The following is a 22,263-nucleotide window of genomic DNA, read 5'->3' on the forward strand; positions in this document are numbered from 1 at the left end:
GAACCACTGAGTTAAGCCGGCCATACATGGGTCAAATTCTGAAAGAATTTTCGTTCAAATTTCACAACGTTAGTGGGCCACAGAAACGGAAGCTTTTCTTGTAACCATCAAATTTGAGTGATCGGGCATGTTGGAAATTTTTTCAAAAACGAACGAATTTCGAATCAATGATAGGAGAATCATGCCAGAAATATAAACGAAAAAGAAATAAGCCTGAGCTGTGACTGGTAAAGAAAAGAAAATTCTTGGCCATGAGAATTCTTTTCTGTAGCAACATGAGGTGAAATTGAAGGCTTGGTTGGTCGAATATTGAAATGAATGGTGGCACCATCAGATTACAAAATGCGCAAAATTTCTGATTTTCTAAAGAAAATTAGTTCGGAATTTGACCCATGTATGGCCTGCATCAGGCCTGCATTAGTATGCACGTATAGAATATGTATTACAGAAAGTGTGCTTTTAGGATACATGCACACTGGGCGTGTATTGTTGTGACCAGGAGACACAGGTTCAGCGTTCAGCCCTGCTCAAAATATTTGACAGGCTGAAATAGGCTGTGGTACTCACATTTAGGGCTGTACACATTCAAGGACACATGCACAAAACCTGCATTCAGGGCATACATCCCTGAACACATATGGCCCTAAACACAAGTACCACTTGGTGCTGCATACAGCAGCATCCAGCCACCACATATTTCAGACCATCATAGGTTTTGAAAGGCTGTAGCAGTCTAGGCAAAAGTGCCTAGACTTGATGCACATGGGATAAACACCAAAAATCCTGAAATAACCTTTTGCATACTGCCATACACCCATACATATTTGTAGCAAACATTTGCATAAAAAACATGGATTTCGATTCACTTGCAATATATGTTTCAGCTGCATCAAAGTAAACCCTCTCTGGCCAGTCTTTACTCTCCTATCCAATCCAAATTGACAAATACTTACTTTGCTGAAGCACTGTGCATTTGTGCCAACATGAGGCATGCAGACACAGTTGGAGAAGAGCTACAGACTCAGGTCTGCTCTTTGTGGCCAGCTTGAACATGTAAATATGTATGTCAGTGTGCAATAGGTTAATTCAGAATGTTTGGTGTTAATATGCGGTCACACCCCTTTAGCACCTGTTGTGTTTTATATATTTTATTTATATGTAAGCTATTTGGATTTGAGCATAGACATATGCATTTTTATTGCAAATGGGATAAATGCCGGGCAGCACAGTGGCTAAATGGTTAGCACTTCTGCCTGGCAGTACTTGGGTCGTTGGTTCGAATCCCAGCCACGGCACCACCTGCCTGGAGTTTGCATGTTCTCCCTGTGCCTGCGTTGGTACTCCGGTTTCCTCCCACACTCCAAAGACATGCTGGTAGGTGAATTGGCTCCTGTCTAAATTGGCCCTAGTATGTGTATGTATGAATGTGAGTTAGGGACCTTAGATTGTACACCCCTTGAGGGTTAGGGACTGATGTGAATGTGTAATACATATGTAAAGCACTGCGTAAATTGACAGCGCTATATAAGTACCTGAAATAAATAAATGCCTAATGTACACAAGGCTTAAGGTGTACCTGAAACTAATAGAGAAATGAATGGCTCAGAGTCAGGTTAACTGTAAGATTTCCAAGATCCATTGTAGTAAGTGACCATATATTTTGTTTGTGTTTATTTGGCAGTAGCATAATAATTAATACCATCATTTTTCTAGAGACATTTAAAACCTTCCCAGTTATCATTCTGTCAGTAAGTTGTTAAAGCAGAATAATAACAAAATCAGCTTTTGTAGCAAAATACACCTTCAACCAGAGGTTTCCTCCCGCAGGGTTTTGTTCTGCTACTAGATGTCCTCAGACAGATGGTCATTACCATTCAACCCACTTCATCTGGCTCAGATCATCATGTACCTGCCCCAGCTTGTGATTGGAAAGTGAATGGAGAAGCAGCACAGTGATCAGCTCATCTCTGTCACTCTGCTTTCTCTACCTATCGGCATGCTTCTTGGCAGCCAATACCAGGTCAAAGTCCTTACACTGTTTGCATTTAAAACAGATTTATGATCTATTAATGAATACAGAGCTGCATGTGTCTTTCATATCTGTATGGAGTTTGCCTTTAATATTTATACAGTACTTACCTGTGGTGCTTTAGTAAGGAGAAGGGCTACGTCTGAATTATTGTGGTGTCTTGCTGTGTCCAATGCAATCTGGCCTGCCTGTATATAAAAATTTCATTGAAAATTCTATAAATAAAAAACAAATAAAAATTGGAACATTGTTTCCCCAGCATGCACCACTGCAATGTTTTCCTCTCCAGCAACCATGACTCATGCCTTCAACCTTCATTGTAATAATGTCATTCTCTAAGAAGGCATGGATACTCTGCAGACTGTACGTCAGAGGAGGAAGCAGGTCTAATGCAATTCTTGCTCATTAATGCGTCCAGATCCTGACAGTTGTTACTTCAGGTGAAGTCCTCTTTTCAAGTAATTATACATTTCTACATCTCTCTGATCATAAAAGCAAGTGTTAAGAATAACAGTTTGTACTGTGCCATGATTACGTATTAAAAAATTTAATCCCAAGCAATACCCACTGATCCGCTATCTCACACTGGAGTTTGCTTTGTATAACCTTCCCAGTCAAAATGTCACGTTCTTCTGTAACAAAAGTCTATCACACTACCCCCAGTATATAATTCGTAATATACACACATTATTAGTTAGTAATATAGACTCACATTATTAAGAAGAGCAGCATCAGCTCCAGCTTCCAAAAGCACTTTGATAACTTTCCTATGATTGAGAGCTGCAGCAACATGGAGTGGCGTATCACCAGCCTAAACAACACACAATTCAAAAAATGTTCAATCTAAAGCTGTCAGTACCTCCAAAATGTATCTATTATATTGTGCAATAGTCCTCAGATTAGTAGCTGTCAATGTGTTTGGGTACTAAGGGTACTGCTATAGAAGAAAATTACATTTTATTTCATAGATCTGCTATCAACAAGACTAATATTATAGTATTGGAAGATGGCTGTGCCTAAAGATGAAAAATAAAAAAAAATACAACTGAGCCCAAGGGCCTTGACTAGAGAACTGCTTTGATCACTGACATTAGTTAACTCTTAACTGATGGGTCTATGAACTGACCTGGTTCTTCTCATTGACAGAACAAAAAGCGCTGAGTAGTATCCTGATGACAGACAAGTGATTGTAGCGCGCTGCAACATGTAAACAGGTATCTCCTGCCTGAAAATCATATTAATATATTTAATAAATCTGGCTACATAGGTTGTGTACACTCACATATTTCATTTACATGCAGTTGTAGATACAATATTGTATAGATACAGTGGATATAAAAAGTCTACACACCCCTGTTAAAATGTCAGGTTTCTGTGATGTATAAAAATGAGAAAAAGATAAATAATTTCAGAACTTTTAGCACCTTTAATGTAACCTGTAAACTACAACTCAGTTGAACAACAAACTGAAATATTTTAGGTGGAGGGAAGTAAAATAAAAAACTAAAATAATATGGTTGCATAAGTGTACACAACCTTAAACTAATACTTTGCTGAAGCACCTTTTGGTTTTATTACAGCACTCAGTCTTTTTGGGTATGAGTCTATCAGCATGGCACACCTTGACTTGGCAATATTTGCACAGTCTTCCTTGCAAAAACTCTCCAAATTTGTCAGATTGTGAGGGAATCGCCTGTGCGCAGCCCTCTTCAGATCACACCACAGATTTTCGATAAGATTCAGGTCTGGGCTCTGGATGGGCCATTTCAAAACTTTAATCTTCTGGTGAAGCCATTCCTTTGTTCATTTGGATGTATGCTTTGGGTCGTTGTCATGATGAAAGATGAAGTTCCTCTTCATGTTCAGGTTTCTAGCAGAAGCCTGAAGGTTTTGTGCCAATATTGACTAGTATTTGGAACTGTTCATAATTCCCTCCACCTTGGCTAAGGCCCCAATTCCAGCTGAAGAAAAACAGCACCAAAGCATGATGCTGCCACCACCATGCTTCACTGTGGGTATTGTGTTCTTTTGGTGATGTGCAGTGTTGTTTTTGTGCCAAACATATCTTTTGGCCAAAAAGTTCAACCTTGGTTTTATCAGAACATAACAAATTTTTCCGCATGCTTTTGTGAGACTTCAGATGTATTTTTGCTGGGCTTGGATGTTTTTCTGCATAAGAAAAGGCTTCCAATCTTGCCACTCTACCCCATAGCCTAGACATATGAAGAATACGGGAGATTGTTGTCACATGTCCCACATAGCCAGTACATGCCAGATATTTCTGCAGCTCCTTTAATATTGCTGTAGGCCTCTTGTCAGCCTCCCAGACCAGTTTTCTTCTCGTCTTTTCATCAAATTTGGAGGGACTTGGTAATGTCACTGTTGCGCCATATTTTCTCCACTTGATGATGACTGTCTTCACTGTGTTCCATGGTATATCTAATGTGAATGGTGGGACGGGTAGGGTGTGCCTGTCTCGCGGCACCCCCTGCCCGGAAATACAAAGTCACGTGTGTGTATATATATATATATATATATATATATATATATATATATGATTTTGTGCACCTGTGCCAGCTTATAGCAGTATTTCTGCTATAGAGTAGTTTGGAAGCGGTTAACAATGAGATGACTCTGATGGTTTGGAAGCTCTCTGCAGACCATGGCTTTTGCTGTAGGATGCAACTAAGAAAATGTCAGGAAAGACCTATTAGAACAGCTGAACTTTGTTTGGGGTTAATCAGAGGCACTTTAAATGATGGCAGGTGTGTACTGACTCCTATATAACATGATTTTGAATGTGATTGCTTAATTCTTAACACAGCTATATTTCCAGTTATAAGAGGGTGTGCACACTTATGCAACCACATTATTTTTTTTTATGTTTACTCCCCCCCAAAAAAGGTTTCAGTTTGTGTACACTTATGCAACCACATTATTTTAGTTTGTTATGTTTACTTCCCCCCAAAAAAGGTTTCAGTTTGTTTTTCAATTGAGTTGTACAGCTTATAGGTCACAATAAAGGTCGAAAAAGTTCTAAAATGATTTATCTTTGTCTCATTTTTTTTGCATCACAGAAACCTGACATTTTAACAGGAGTGTGTAGACTTTTTATATTCACTGTATATTTAACCAATTAGGTAATCCTAATGCTTGTACACATAATTAGGAAAACACAAACATATTAATTAAGAAAAAATAAAACCATGTGACATTTTTGCTTTCATGAAATCAATTTAAAACAAAGAATATTTAATTTAGCAAGATCTGTATACCAAATATTTCTAATTTTCCCAAATATAATAGCACATACCAAACTGTTATATACATTGGGTTTCTGAAAGTAACAATATGCCTTTCCCCAGAACAAAATTGTTGAAGCCAAAACACACTTTTGTGATCAAGTCTGTTGGGTTAACACGTTACATAGTTACATAGTTAGTCAGGCAATGCATTGATTTTCAAACAGTTTTATAACAATGTATGTGATTTTTGTTTGGGAAATGATATTCATTTCAAAATAGAATGTTAACAGCAAACAAGCTATCGGATGTACCAAGAATTTTCATAGGAAACTTTGCACATATTTTTGTTATAAAATTTACTAGTGTATACCTGGCTTAAAGCAGTATTAAACCCAGAAAAAAAGGAATTAAACTACAGCTCACCCTAGATGTGATGGCTCCATTAGTTTCCTTTTTTAGACTTTGTTCCATTATTTTCACCTGGTGATCCAGCTAGTAAGTCACATAGTTACATAGTTAGTCTGGCTGAAAAAAAGTCCATCTAGTTCAGCCATAAAAGGGAATAAAATAATTTATATCCTATACTCACAGTTGAGCCAGAGGAAGGCAAAAAAAAACAGCAAAGCATGATGCAATTTGCTTCTACAGCGGAGAACATTCCTTCCTGATCCCCCAAGAAGCAATCAGATATTCGCTGGATCAACTCTACTTATAAATGTTAGTGTCCAGTTATATTATGTGTATCTAGGAAAGCATCCGGACCTTTTTTTTATAGCAATCTACTGAGCTGGCCAGAACCAGGTCCTGAGGGAGTCTATTCCACATTTTCACAGCTCTTACTGTGAAGAAACCTTTCCATATTTGGAGATTAAATCTCTTTTCCTCCAGACGTAAAGAGTGCCCCCCTGTCCTCTGTGATGACTTTAAGGTGAATAACTCTACATCAAGTTCACTATATGGACCACTTTTGTATTTATATAGGTTGATCATATCCCCCCTTAAACTCCTTGGCGGTATTCCCGAGTGTAGCTCGGGGTAAAATTTCAGTACCACAAGCGGTATCCCCGAGCTACACTCGGGCTTACCATGCGGCGTTGCTCAGGGATTCCCTGCAGCGCTTACCTTGTCCTTCGCTCCCGCGATGTGTCCCCTGCAGCGTCCCCGGCCATCTCCTCCGGCCGATGCCGGCATCCGGCTTCCGTGTTCCGGTCCCTGAGAGCGTCGGGACGTACAGGATGTACAGGCGCCGGAACCGGCGGAAAATTAAAAAATTTTAGAAACGAAAATGACATAGTAAAACATTACTGTTTCAAACCATTTCACATACATTTTGTCCCTACTGCTTTGTTCTGTGCCCTGCCTGCATTTTGACTGTTCTTTCTGCCTGGAAACTTAGAAAAGTCCATGGCGTCCAAAGAGTGTCCCTTTAGGTCAAAAGCGGTTTTAGACCGGCTAGAGAACAGCAATAGTAAATTAGAACCACTTGCAGAATTGAGTGATGATTTGTGGGGAAATTTGTCATCAGACACTGAAAACAATTTTGCGACTTTGCTCAGTGATGTGCGAACTTGGCGCTATATTGCAAATTTCATTGTTTTTGGTTTGATTATATTATTGAATTAAATTTATTGTATTATTTTTTATGATTATTTATTAAATTATAATTTACGATTTTGTGTTTCAAGTTTTATCCTACCCGGAATGTTTACTAGACTCTTGTTCGGACAGATTTCAGTGAGTTATTCCTAAAAATTACAGGCCTACTATATAAAACGCCAAATTTCCATGCAAAATAATGGTACCGCTTTCAGCACCAAAAATCTGAAATAATCATACCACCAGGGAGGTTATTCTCCTCTTCTCAAGAGAATAAATTCAGTTCTTCTAATCTTTCCTTATAGCTGAGCTCCTCCATGCCTCTCATCAGTTTGGTTGCCCTTCTCTGCACGCTCTACAGTTCCCGATATCCTTTTCGCAAATTGGTGCCCAAAACTGAACTGCATATTCCAGGTAAGGTCTTACTAATGATTTGTACAGGGGTAAAATTATGTCCATCTCTCTGCAGTCTATACCTCTTTTAATGCAAGAGAGGATTTTGTTTGCTTTGGAAACCGCAACTTGACATTGCATGCCATTATTAGGCTTATGGTCTACCAGAACACCCAGATCCTTCTCCACCATCGACTTCCCCAGTTGAACTCCCCCCTAGTATGTATGATGCATGCAGAATTCCTAACCCATAACTTTGCACTTATCAACATTAAACCTAATTTGCCACACAGTTGCCCAATTAAACAATGCAGTGAGGTCAGCTTGTAAATTGGAGACATCCTCTAAGGATGTTATTCCACTGCATAGCTTGGTGTCATCTGCAAAGACTGAAATGTAACTTTTAATCCCAGATCCTAGATAGTTTATAAATATATTAAAAAGTAAGGGTAACACTGAACCGTGGGGTACACCACTGACAACCCTAGACCATTCAGAGTATGAATCATTAACCACTACTCTCTCAATTTGGTATTTTAGCAAGTTCTCTAACCATTTACAAACTGATTTTTCCAATCCTTCAGACTTTACTGTACACATCAGCGTTGTGTGGGGAACTGTGTCAAACTCTTTTTCAAAATCCATGTATACTATGTCCACAGGCACTACTCTGTACAAAGTTTTGCTCACCTCCTCATAAAAAGAGATCAGATTTGTTTGACAACTTCTGTCTTTCATGAATCCATGCTGTCTGTTGCTTCAAATATTTTTTTCCAGCAAGAACTCATCTATTATTTTATTAAACTCTCCAGTATCTTCCCCACTATAGAAGTTAAACTAACAGGTCTATAGTTACTTAGAAAAGACGTTGATCCCTTTTTAAATATAGGCACCACATTTGCCTTACGCCAATCTAGTGGTTCTAAGACAGTCTTTAAAGAGTCCCTACAAATTAGAAACAATGGCTTTGAAATGACAGAGAATAATTCTTTTAGGACCCGTGGGTGTATCCCATCCTGTCCAGGTGCTTTATTCACCTTTATTCTGTCTAAATATTTCTGGACCATATCACTTTGGAGCCAATATGGATTAGTTTGGACTATGTCAATACCATGTCCATTATGGACATGAGCTCCCCCATGCTCCTTTGTATACACAGAGCTGAAGAAGGTATTTAACCACTTGCCCTCTAGAGGATTTACCCCCCTTAATGACCAGGCCTCTTTTTGCTACTGGGCACTGCACTAATTCTACTGATAATTGGGTGGTTATGCAATGCTGTACCCAAACAAAATTTGTCATTTTTTTCACACAAATAGAGCTTTCTTTTGGTGGTATTTGATGAATGTGCGCTTTTTATTTTTTGCGCTATAAACAAAAAAAGACCGAATATTTTTAAGAAAAACAATATTTTTTCTTTTGGCTATAAAAAATATATAGTAAACTCAAAGTTGGATATAAATTTAGGCCAAAATGTATTCTGCTACATGTTTTTGGTTAAAAAAATCCCAGTAAGTGTATATTGATTACTTTGTGTGAAAGTTATAGCGTCTACAAACTATGGTACAGATACTGCAATTTATGCCATTTTTTGGCTATACAGCGCTGCACTAGTTTAACTGAAAATTGCACGGTCATGTACTTTGGTACATAAATGAAATGTATTTCCTTTTTTTCACACAAATAGAGTTTTCTTTTGGTGGTATTTGATCACCTGTGCACTTTTTATTTTTGGCGCTATAAACAAAAAAGTTTTGAGAAATTTTTTTTTTTTTTTAAAAACGATATTTTCTCATTTCTGTCATAAAAATATCCAAAAAAACTAAAATTTCATCATAAACTTAGGCCAAAATGTATTCTGCTACATGTTTTTGGTTAAAAAAAATCTCAATAAGTGTATATTTATTGCTTTGTGCGAAAGTTTTAGCATAGATAATGGAATTTACACAGCTTTTACTTTGACTGCCCATCACATTTCTGGAGGTGCTAAAATACCAGGACAGTACAAACACCCCCAAATGACCCCTTTTCGGAAAGTAGACATCCTAAGCTATCTGCTGAGAGGCATATTGAGTCCATGGAAGATTTATTTTTTTCCACAAGTTTCTGGAAAATGACAAAAACGTTTTTGTTGAGCGTTTTTCCCGTATGTGCTTGTTGTTTACAGCTTCCAATAAATGAAATCATGTTATGGTCACTGCTACCCAGATGTACTTTTTATATGGACATTAGTAATAAGCTCTGCATGCTTTGAGATTACCAGGCCCAGCAGAGCTTTATTCCTAGTTGGGGCCTCTATGAACTGTACCATTAAATTTTCTTGTAATAGGTATATAAATGTTGGCCCTTTAACTGCCCAGCAGTGCCATTATTCAAGTCAATTTTTGGGTAGTTAAAATCCCCCCTTGTTTTCACAGACACAGCCCTTGCAGCACTTTTGATCTGTGCAAGGAGCCGAGTCTCCACCCCCTCATTAACACTGGGTGGCCTATAACAAACTCCAATGATTACCATTGTAGTGCATACACCCAAGTGTAGTTCAACCCATAATGCTTCAGCCTCATCACACTCTCCATCAATCAGGTCCTCCTTCATGCACACTTTGAGATCACTTATCACAAACAGAGACCACCACCTTTCCTTTTTACGGTCTCTCCAAAAGGGCATAGCCAGGAATATTAATTGCCCAGTCTGTCTTTAGAAGTCTGTTATTTTTCAACTTGCTTTAGCAGACCAACCTGTCCAGAAAAGAAGCCATTGGAGGGTTGAGACAAACCATTTACCACTAGCAATGATGTTTACAATGGCCAGCTTTTATACATTTATGTAAAGTCTTTATCCCAAAAGGAAAAAAAAACTGATGTAACTGCTTATAAAGTGTTAGCTGGAGCTCAGCTTTAGTTTGTTAGTGAAGGACATCTAAATCTGCTAATCTAACACTACCCTCCTCCCAGATTGCCAGTGCTGCTGTCCAAAAGTGTCTGCTTTACTACTTCATCCAGAATGCAGGCACCCTAAGAAAGGAAATGTTACTGGCTGGATCACCAGGTGAAATAACGGAACAAATCATAAAAAAGAAAACTAATGCAGCCACCGCATCACACTGGTAAGATTAAATATATTACATTTTTATTTTTGGGTTTAGCACCACTTTAAGGCAGATTGTTAAACTGTGATGTGTTTGGCCAGCTTTAGAAGAACACATGCGGTTTTTAGCTTAGGTAACTATGTAACAGTATGCAACTATACAGTATAAAGCTAGGATCACACTATCACAGTTTTGTTGTGGCCGCACAGCAGCCCATTCAATTGAATAGAATGCTGTACCTATGGCAAATGCAGGGTACCTTATCAAAAACTGCAGCGCCAGGGAAACTACATAATGCTTTGCAGTTCCCAACAGAAGAAAATGCTCTGTGGCTTCCAGGGGTGCCATTAGGAATTAAAATTTTGATGGTGGTGTAGGCCATCCCCTAAACTACATTTACCAAGTTCCTTCTCAGAGGATTGCATTGCCAGAGGATGGATTTTTAAAGTGGCCAAAAAGTAAGTCACTTCCTGAGAAAAAGACAGTGGTGAGGGACAGGGCTTGACAAGGCATGCCTCTGTATTTTCTTTAAAGACACAACACTGCAATCTCCCCATTCAACTTTCACAGGGACATAGATTTATAGTTCAGCCATAATTCTCTCGAAGGATGGGTGACAACACTGGGGGAATAATCAGAGACCATGTTTCATTATCGTCATCTATCCAAAGAAAATATGGCCATAACACTGTTTCAGGCAGGTTCACCAACTTGTCAGGTTATTTGCAAGTCACGGGATGGATGAAAAGCTTTTGACCTGGATAAGTCAAGGGGGTGATGCAACATTACACAGAATACACATTTTTAATTAGCCCAGCATTAGATGTTAATTCAATATACAGTTAGGGTCATGAAAACTCAACTGACAAATATTTTTCCTTTTTTTTTTGCTAAACACTGTACGTAGTACATGAAAATGCAATATATAAACATTATGGACTTTCTCTTTATTTACATTTAGTTAGTTTCCATTAATGGGAAGACGTATATAAAATCTACGGTAATTAGCATTGTCTTTTTGTCTAGTAAAAGTCAAGGAATGCATATTTATGTCTGAGGGCCAGGCAAGAACACCAGTAATTACATAAAGTAGATACAGTATGTCTGACTCTTCAAAAGTAATATTAACAGCTGCTAATTTTTAATTCTTTATGAAGTAAAATATTATAAATAATAACAATAAAAATAGTAACAAAAACACTAAAAGCCAAGTTCATCTTTTGCCAAAAAATAAATGCACATATTTTTTCAGAAAAATGTGCATTTATTTCTTCGTACAGGAGCCTGCACCCACAATCGGTGGATCACAGGTTCAATGTCAGGTTCCTGTACACACTCCCGCAAGCTTTCTAATTGTACCTCTGTATGGTCTTTCAGTTAAAAAGTTAGAAAAAGAAGGAATGGACTATGAGGGTGCTGATCAGCACACTTGTAGCACATTGAGAACTACAAGTTTACTCATTAACAGATTCCTGTGAAGGAATAATGTGGCTCTGCAAGCAAAGCCCTGCACAGTTGTGCTGATTTTAAATGTGACAGCGGCTGCAGGGAACAGAAACCCCTACCCGCTGTCACAGGGAAGGGGATAAAGGGGGTGAGAGGGGCAGAAACTGGAACATGTTACACGTTAGATGTTACAGGTGTAACATATAACATGTCCCTTAAGGTGAACTTATCTTTTAAAGTTCTCACAGTTTTTAATTTTCAGAAAACAAGGCATACAACTATAACCAAACCAAAATCTTGATATAAATGACAGAGTGTACTTACATGATTTTTTAAGTCAGCCCGAGATCCTGCAAGCAATAATACTCGACAGCTTTGGGAATGACCATTTTGGCAAGCAAGGTGGAGAGGTGTGTTACCTGCCTTATGGTGAGAAAAATTTAATAAAGACAAAAATATTGATTATTGCTAAATGTGATTGTATTGTTAATCAGATCAATAATATGATGATATAAATTTATCAGCTTTTTTTTTTTATCTGTACTGCAGTTTTAGTTAGTGACCAATACAGCAATTGTCAACCAGTGTTCTGTCTTATCTCCTGTATAGAGAGGGGAAGTGAAGAGCACAGCCCACACCTCCTCCCAACTCTCTTCTCCTATCTGTACTCCTTTCAGTAACTTAGAAATCTGTGCCAGTCACCCACCTATGTCCTACCAAGCAATGACATCATTGGTTGCTAAGGACATGCCAGGTGCCTGCATAGCTTTCTATGTTGATGACAGGAGCACAGATATGAGCGGGATATTAGAAAGGAGGAGATAGTCGAGAGGAGGTGTGGACTGTGCTCTCTTTCCCTCCTCTCTGTATACAGAAGTTAAGATAGAGTACACTTAGCTTGGGCTGTACATGCTTTGATTACCTCCCACTGTCTCCTTCCGGTACCGCTCTTGTCCCAACAGCAAAAATTGTGGGTGGAGGCAGTAATCAACCCTGGACATTCTCAATCTGAGAGTTCTGTATTATCTCCTGTATACAGTCAGGAGCTGAGTGAGGGGAGAGCACAGCCCACATTTATGCTAGAAGGGGGGATTTTGGGGGAAGGCAAATTATGCTGGGAGGGGGAATTGGAGGGGCTGGATTTGTGGAAGGAGAGGGGAATTGGTAGGAGGAATTGGTGTTAGAATGGGGTGCATGAGGGGGGGGGTGGATAGATAGAGGATTTGCAATCTACAGACTACTGAACTCTCAACAAACGACATGTTAGGGCTTGTTCACACCTGGTGCAGTGTGTTAACTAGTGCGAAATCACGCGTTTTCCCACACCGCACAAACATGTGCTACCCTTTGCAGATGCGTTTGGGTGCCATTAATTCCTAATGGCACCCTCACACATCTAACAAATTTGCATGTGTTTGCACCCACTAAAAAGCAAAGTACCATGCGTTTTTGTGCAGCACAATTTAAAAAATCAAGCCGCCACATTTTTTGTGTGTTTCACACGCATACAGTACTCCATTAAAAAGTACCATGGAAACCTGCAAAAACTCGTGTGCTCCAGTGTACCTCCTGGTGTAAACAAGCCCTCAGACTGGTGTGCCCCAAGATTGTGCACAATTCTAAAGGGTGCCTTGACTGAAAAAACTTTGAAAAACACTGGACTCATAGATGCATATTACTTTTATCTGTCCACACTCAGAACCGCAGACTTCCTGAGCCAATGAAAGAGGCCAGTTAAATCAAATTCAATACGGTAATGTAAAAAAACAATAATGATTCACAAAGAGCTTGGAACTGAAGATGCACAAAACTACATTATAATAGAAATTACTTCTCCCTAACTAGCAACCATAGGGAATATGGAACACAAAACATATTGCAGAGATAGTTTAACATGAGATAACAGAAAACTGCAATATTAACAAAACAGTTATTCTACAGTGAGGAAAGTGCTATAAAAAACTAACATTCTGTGTAAATATGAGTAATCCAGTTAACAAATGATGTATGTTTTAAAACCATTCTCACCTTGTTCTTGGCAAGCACATTAGCTCCAGCTTTAACAAGTAGTTTGACAGATTGGCTAAATCCATGCCAAGCAGCTTCATGCAGAGCAGTGTTGCCATCCTGAGAGAGATATGACAGCAGATGAATCACTCAAGATCATCTGAAATTACCTTTAGCTGTATCTTTCCACTGCTTCAAGACAAATGGTGACTAGAGGGTTAGTACAAATAGTTTATGTTTGTACAGTAAAACAGCAGACCTCTAATGTGTTCCAGATCGTTTAATAATGTCTCTCCTATGGCAAATGCGCAGCTTAAAATAAGCTCATAAACACAAACTCAATTTAATGAACATAACAGGCAGGATAAATCTGGCATTTTTTTTTAACGCAAGCTACACAAAATGCAATCTGATTGTACAATCTGTGTATACAGTATACTCTATTAGATTTATTAACAGCCACAAGAGTACAAGGGTATAGCTAAACAAGAGATTGGGCTCAATTCAGAAAGTGGTATCTCTCTTAGCGTTTTTCAAAATTTGTTTCACAATTCACTAAAAAACGCTACTAAAAAACAGCATGAGCTATTTTATGAAGTGATGCAGTATTTTAGTAATAAAAGCTAAAGGTATTTTAATGCTGGCGGTAGCCAACATCATTAAAAACCAGTAAACAGCATGGTTGTTAAGGAGCGTACGGCTGCCGCATTCTTAACCACGGCTCATCTGCTGTCAGCAGGATTCCCTTGACAGCAGAATGTAAACAATAGAATTGCCAGCATTTAAATTAAAAAAAAAAAAAAATGGTGTGGGGTTCTCCCAAAATCCATAGCAGGCCCTTAGCATGCAGCCCGGCAGGAAAGGAAAGGGGGGAGGGAAACGAGCAAGTGCTCCTCTCCCTCCCGAACCATATCAGGCCACATGCCCTCAATATAGGGGGATGCTTTGGTGGAGGGGGGACTCCCACCCACAAGGCACCTTGTCCTTATGTTGATGGGGACAAGGGCCTCTTCCATACAATCCCGGGTGGCAGTTGTGAGAGTCTGCAGGTGGCAGGCTTCTCAGAATCTGGAAGCCTCCTTCACCATGGGGGCCCCCAAATCCCGCCCCCCATGTGAATGAGTATGTATGGATTTACATGGGTACCCCACACTTTTTTTTTTTTAATTGGGCCTGGAATGGACTATGGAGGGGGGGGGGGGGGGGGTGCAGGTTGGGATGTGTTTTTTTTCTCTTAAATGCCAGTATAACTTTTGTTTATTTTCTGCTGACAGCAGAAGAGTCATGGTTGTTAAGGACGTGGCGGCCACCTGCTCCTTAATATACTGCTATTTACTGGTTATTAAGGACAAGTCGGCAGCCTGCTCCTTAAAAACCAGTTATTTACTGGTTGTTAAGCATGCCTGCAGATGCCGGCTCATTGACAGCCAGCTAAAATAAAATACATTCTTTAAATATCGCATGTCTGGACCACATGCATTTATTTATTTAGCTCTTTAAGAGAATTGGCTAACATCGTCTTATGCAGTATTTACTTTTTTTTTGTCTTTTGAGGTAAATACAGCATAAAGGGATAGTAAAATTAAATTTTCAGCATCGCATGCGGTATTTTGAAAAAGTGTGTCAGATGACCTAAATACTGCATGCAATCTGCTTTAGTGATTTGCGCCCATTGTCTCTAGAAGGTTTGAGATGTAAGATTCTAACCAATTTTGGAGAGTGAAAAATAATTTTAAGAAATGTTTGGTGACTGTAATTACTACTAATAGTTGTAGAACTCAGTATTAAAATTTTTGCGACAAGTATCTCTTTACACATGTTGAATGTTGCTTAACATGCATTGATAGTCCTGGTTGAAATAGGAGCAGTGTAATAGCAGGAGCAGTTAGATTACAGACTGGAAAATAGCTGAGATCTAATGAGGAAAAATCCAAGGAGTCCCCAGTTTCTTTCCAATTCTTTCAAATTTGTCCCCTGTGGCACTACTGTGTAATTGTAATTTTTCATCTTTTATTTATGTACTAGGTTGGATTTTTTTAAATAAGTAGATTTGTTTGCTACATCAATATCACAAGCGAACTATGGCCCAATTGTTGGGGCCCCATCAGCGAACTGTGGTCAAACAAAAATAAAAACCCTCTTGTTCTTACTTTCAATGCTGTGCTAATAGCATGCAATAAACTTAGCAATGCTTATCTCCCACCCACATTTTGACTGCTGTGTTTAAACAGCATAAGTTTAGCATTTGTAAAGTTGCAAGAAGATGGGTTGCCAATTAATACTCACATACCAATATTATACGCCCAATACACACAAATTTGCAATCACTGCACAGCAAAGCCAGGATCTCAATTGCAAGACAGTTTCTGTGTCTTCACTCTTGCAAGGTTGTGCTCAGTAAAGCTGGCCATACACTCATAGAATTTATTTCAATGTTTCATTTCAAGAATGCTTGCTTGATTTTCTAATGGTTAGTGGTGTCAAACTGACATTCGTTTTTGACCACAGTAAGGACAACATTTTTCTCAAACAAATTTCTAACAATGTATGTGGTTTTCATTGCGGAAATTCCATTTGTTCCAAAATGAATGTTGAAAGCAAACAAAATTGTGAAGTACTTATGAATTACATTTGTCAAGTCATCAAATGTAGAGACTTTTTGCACAAATTTTTGTATAAATATTTCTACACAAGGGCATAGCATCAGGGGTCACAACTGAGACTCCTCCCATGCTCCAGGGGCCCGTGCTGTCTCCCTATCATATTAACATACCCCCAACTCAACAAAATCCTGCTCAGATTCAGCTCCAGTGCTCAGTCTCCACACCCCCATCATTGGCTTGGGCTCCCCATTCAGCTACATTACGAAGTTCTGCCCACAGCCACTAGCATACTTGCCAACAGTCCTGTTTTTCAGTCATTTGTCCCGCCCACCACTGTGTCCCGAAAATAGAGAACTGCTCTGTCAATTTCCTAGCTTCAATGGTTCCTTACCCTCAATCCACCCCTCATCTATTTTCCCGGCTTTTTACCCCAATCTGACACTGCTTACATTACCCACCCTCCCTCCACACAAAGCCTTATGTCAGCAAAGCAGCCTCCCAACCCCAGCCAGTGTTCTTTGAGACACCACTAGTCAGCCTGGAAAGTCAACTAATACAAAGTTGTCTGTGTTCTGCACAGTGCTCCTTGTTGTGTGCTGAGGAAGTGCAGAAGATCAGCTCCTTGAGCTCGAAGCAATTTAGTTGCTGGAACCGGTAACACTACTACTGCTTACTGCTCCTTGAATGGAGGGCTGCTGACAGCTCTGCTATTGTGTCAGTACATCTCCATACAAGCTGCTTCATGAAACAGGTGCAGGGTAACACAGAGGGACCAATTACACAGATACAAAAAAAAAAAAACCTCCTATCCCACATTTCAGTAGCACAGTCTGTGCAGGGAGTGACATCACTGAAGACAGCATGGTGGAACACAGGGCAGGCTCTGAGTGCACAGACTTTACAGGCAAAGTAGTTGCACTAAAGGACTTTTCCTTATTTCCTCTAGTCACAGCACCCTCCTCCATCCCTTCATGGTCTCTGTGCTTCCACACCACCTAACCTTCCAGGTTATAGCATTCCACCTATCCTACCCACCTAACCCCCCACCCCCATTCCGGATAAAGCATCTTATACAAGCCTCAGTCTCTTCTCCCTGTGCAAAGCACCTTCGCCCTCCTTCATGACCACAGAAAGGTAACCCCCTGCTTCATTACATTGCCTTTCTGGTATTCCCCTGACCCCAGGCACAATGCCTTCATATGACACCCCCCCCCCCCCAGTATTAGTGACTCCCTGCCACTATCCTCACCTCCAAGGTCACAACCCCCCTCCCCCCATACCACTCCATGTGAAAGATCTGTAAGCATTCTAATGTAAGTGCCACATGATCTCATGCATCTGGCAAATTCATTAATTACAGTCAGGTCCATAAATATTGGGACATCGACACAATTCTAACATTTTTGGCTCTATACACCACCACAATGGATTTGAAATGAAACGAGCAAGATGTGCTTTAACTGCAGACTGTCAGCTTTAATTTGAGGGTATTTACATTCAAATCAGGTGAACGGTGTAGGAATTACAACAGTTTGCATATGTGCCTCCCACTTATTAAGGGACCAAAAGTAATGGGACAATTGGCTTCTCAGCCGTTCCATGGCCAGGTGTGTGTTATTTCCTCATTATCCCAATTACAATGAGCAGATAAAAGGTCCAGAGTTCATTTCAAGTGTGCTATTTGCATTTGGAATCTGTTGCTGTCAACTCTCAAGATGAGATCCAAAGAGCTGTCACTATCAGTGAAGCAAGCCATCATTAGGCTCAAAAAACAAAACAAACCCATCAGAGAGATAGCAAAAACATTAGGCGTGGCCAAAACAACTGTTTGGAACATTCTTAAAAAGAAGGAACGCACCGGTGAGCTCAGCAACACCAAAAGACCCGGAAGACCACAGAAAACAACTGTGGTGGAAGACCGAAGAATTCTTTCCCTGGTGAAGAAAACACCCTTCACAACAGTTGGCCAGATCAAGAACACTCTCCAGGAGGTAGGTGTATGTGTGTCAAAGTCAATAATCAAGAGAAGACTTCACCAGAGTGAATACAGAAGGTTCACCACAAGATGTAAACCATTGGTGAGCCTCAAAAACAGGAAGGCCAGATTAGAGTTTGCCAAACGACATCTAAAAAAGCCTTCAAAGTTCTGGAACAACATCCTATGGACAGATGAGACCAAGATCAACTTGTACCAGAGTGATGGGAAGAGAGAGTATGGAGAAGGAAAGGAACTGCTCATGATCCTAAGCATACCACCTCATCAGTGAAGCATGGTGGTGGTAGTGTCATGGCGTGGGCATGTATGGCTGCCAATGGAACTGGTTCTCTTGTATTTATTGATGATGTGACTGCTGACAAAAGCAGCAGGATGAATTCTGAAGTGTTTCGGGCAATATTATCTGCTCATATTCAGCCAAATGCTTCAGAACTCATTGGACGCCGCTTCACAGTGCAGATGGACAATGACCCAAAGCATACTGCAAAAGCAACCAAAGAGTTTTTTAAGGGAAAGAAGTGGAATGTTATGCAATGGCCAAGTCAATCACCTGACCTGAATCCGATTGAGCATGCATTTCACTTGCTGAAGATGAAACTGAAGGGAAAATGCCCCAAGAACAAGCAGGAACTGAAGACAGTTGCAGTAGAGGCCTGGCAGAGCATCACCAGGGATGAAACCCAGCGTCTGGTGATGTCTATGCGTTCCAGACTTCAGGCTGTAATTGACTGCAAAGGATTTGCAACCAAGTATTAAAAAGTGAAAGTTTGATTTATGATTATTATTCTGTCCCATTACTTTTGATTCCTTAATAAGTGGGAGGCACATATGCAAACTGTTGTAATTCCTACACCGTTCACCTGATTTGGATGTAAATACCCTCAAATTAAAGCTGACAGTCTGCAGTTAAAGCACATCTTGTTCGTTTCATTTTAAATCCATTGTGGTGGTGTATAGGGCCAAAAATGTTAGAATTGTGTCGATGTCCCAATATTTATGGACCTGACTGTATATACATATATGGTTGATATCTTATTTCAAATTGTTCTTACTCGGTTCCCATCCAAAAGCAGCATCCCATTAACTTGGCTATTACACCCTAGTGGTGTAAAGGTCTGTCCAATCACATGACCATTGTGATTCACTGTCATGGTGGTCACATGATTGGAAGTCAGATCTGCCAGCTCCTGATCACTACTAGAGACCGAGAACGGTCTAATGGCTCAGCCACCCATGGACACGTGTGGCATTTAACCATTAAAGTCCACCCTCTTTGCCTCCACACATATGTGTAATAGAGGTATCAATATAGGGGCCTGACCTAGCATAATTGCAGCAGTATATACACTTAGGTTTTTTACTCAAAGTTGAACTCCAGAAATTTAGACACTTTGTACAATGTGCTGGATTAGTAGGGGTTAAGTCTAACAAGGTGCATGTCACCTTATGGATTACGTCTTTAATTTACAATTTGTATTTTTACTGGGCACTGGGAACATAGCTATTGCTATACTACTGGTGCTCCAACGCTGGATCTTCAGGTCTCAATCACTGCAGCTGCAGAATCGCATGCAGCCACTGTGCCTGCCCCTTTCCACCTCTTAGAGAATTACAGAACACTTTGTATTATGTGAACTCACTGATAAAATACAAATGCTTCGATGAATAAATAGTAGAGGAGGAGGACCTGGCAAAGAGGCGGTTGTATGAGGGAGAAGCCCCTCTCCTGTCAGAGCCCCAGGAGTATAGTGATAGGTATACTCCCAGAGCTCTGTAAAACTGTCAGATTTGACTGATGGATTGACTTGGGTACAACCAGCCTGCCAGATTTTTTTTTTTTTTTACATGTGATCACTTCCGGCTATCACTGCTATAGCCACTACAGCAGTAATCAATGTGTTCTGCAGGTGGGGAAGGCTCCTGGGAGAACACAATAGCGCTGGGGAAGGATTTCTCCAACAACTCTAACTATACTGATGGGGTAATCAAACAGTTGCAGGAAAGACATTTGCATAATGTATGACCTGCTTAAGGGTTGAGTGACTTTCCCTGAAGATATATGGACATCAAATTTAGGAATATACCGTAGTTGAACAAGTCAACATATTTTGGCAGGTATCAGATTTTTATTTTTCAGGAATGTCCATCCAAAAATACTGTAAAGCTGCAAAAATAACAAAAACTGGGAACAAGCTAGGTTTTTCCTGCCTGTGCTGACCATCAGACACACTGCTATCACTGATAATTTGCAGCCACGCTCCCACACACAAAGCTTCAAGCTTTAGAAGTATCGAAGGCAGCAGCCAGTCACCATGGTGACACTGTGGCCAGTACTGGACCCACTATAGAAAGCTTCTGAAAGTCCTGAAAGTGTAAGAGGGTGAAGAAAACTACCGGACAGCTGCTGACAAAAGGCATAATGAATTTCTATAGCAAGAGCAGCATCAGTAAATGCTAATTTCAAACAAAATTCAAGCAATAAAGTTACACCTCTCAATGTAGATTGAGCGTTAGTTGGAAGCAAATTGCATGAATTGGACAAATGTATCCACAGAGCTGCTGCTTAAAGTGGATGATCAGGTGTCAGGACCTGGGTCTGAATCTGCAACCTCTGCAGTGTCCGGATGTGGCTCTTCTTGCTGCACCATCAGGGATGCAGGACTGTGTTCTCTGATTCTCTAGATAGCCTTGCCTCATGACTTGTTTCTCTTTAACCTTGCGCCCTTTGCGTCTCCGATGAACATCCTGATTTAAGCCATTTCTCTGCACTTCCTGTTTGCCAAAATATTGTGCTTGCTCAGCTGATAGCTTGCTCCCTTGCATACCTACTGGTGTCCATGTATTTGCTACCACCCATTACCAACCCTTGTTCATCGACTATGCTTTTGTGTGATCCCATCCAGCTGCTACGTGTTGCTGACCCTTGGCTTGTTCATCGACTGCATTTTTATCTGATCCCATTCAGCTACCATTTACTGAACTTTGGTTTGTTTACTGACTTGGCTTCTGCTTGATTTCTGGGGCAATCCTGAGGGCCGTGACCTGGTACTACCACAAAGCAAAATCCATCTCCACCATCAGGAGCTCTGGTGAATACTGGGCAGTGCATGGACCCCACACCTCAGGTGAGCCCGTATCATCTGTTAGAGGGGTCTTCTTGTACATTTCCAGTTGATTACCTCTCTACTGCTACAGCCACTGGCCTCCGAAGCTGACCCCAGAACGTGACACCAGGTTATTACTAACTAAGCCTAAAACCGGTCCCACACACCTTCTACAGTTGCAAGAAAAAGTATGTGAACCCCTTGGGATTACGTGGAGTTTTGCATGAATTGGGCATAAAATGTGCTCTGAACGTCATCTAAGTCACAACAATAGAAGAACACAGTCTGCTGAACATAATACTACACAAACATTAGATGTTGCCATGGTTTAATTGCACATAACATGTAAACATTCACAGTGCAGGGAGGAAAAAGTATGTGAACCTTTGGACTTAATAACTGGTTGACCCTCCTTTGGCAGCAATAACCTCAACCAAACGTTTCCTGTAGTTGCAGATCAGACCTGCACAACGATCTGGAGTAATTTTGGACCACTCCTCTTCACAAAACTGTTTCAGTGTAGCAATATTCTTGGGATGTCTGGTGTGAATCGCTCTCTTAAGGTCATGCCACAGCATTTCAATCGGGTTGAGGTCAGGACTCTGACTGGGCCACTCCAGAAGGCGTATTCTGTGCTGTTGCAGCCATTGTTTTGTTGAATTACTTGTATGCTTTGGGTCATTGTCCTGTTGCATCACCCATCCTCTGCGGAGCTTCAGTTGGCGGACAGATGGTTGTACGTTTTCCTGCAAAATG

At 40.2% G+C, this 22,263-nt stretch overlaps 1 protein-coding gene across 7 annotated transcripts in view; it reads right to left on the minus strand.

Moving 5' to 3' along the window:
* ANKRD6 (ankyrin repeat domain 6) overlaps positions 1 to 22,263 on the minus strand; it is a 286,595-nt gene that overhangs the window by 45,575 nt on the left and 218,757 nt on the right. For all 7 annotated transcript variants that reach the window (XM_089691294.1, XM_089691296.1, XM_089691290.1 and 4 more), the window contains 5 exons: positions 13,826 to 13,924; positions 12,122 to 12,220; positions 3,156 to 3,254; positions 2,742 to 2,840; positions 2,140 to 2,217 (listed from right to left, as the gene is read on the minus strand). In XM_089691294.1, the coding sequence (XP_089547420.1) occupies positions 2,140 to 2,217; positions 2,742 to 2,840; positions 3,156 to 3,254; positions 12,122 to 12,220; positions 13,826 to 13,924 (474 nt within the window). The remainder of the gene's footprint in view (positions 1 to 2,139; positions 2,218 to 2,741; positions 2,841 to 3,155; positions 3,255 to 12,121; positions 12,221 to 13,825; positions 13,925 to 22,263) is intronic.

This window comes from Staurois parvus, unplaced genomic scaffold, assembly GCF_062004578.1.
Source record: "Staurois parvus isolate SC_StPar_1 unplaced genomic scaffold, SC_StPar_1.0 ptg000561l, whole genome shotgun sequence".
Taxonomy (NCBI): domain Eukaryota; kingdom Metazoa; phylum Chordata; class Amphibia; order Anura; family Ranidae; genus Staurois; species Staurois parvus.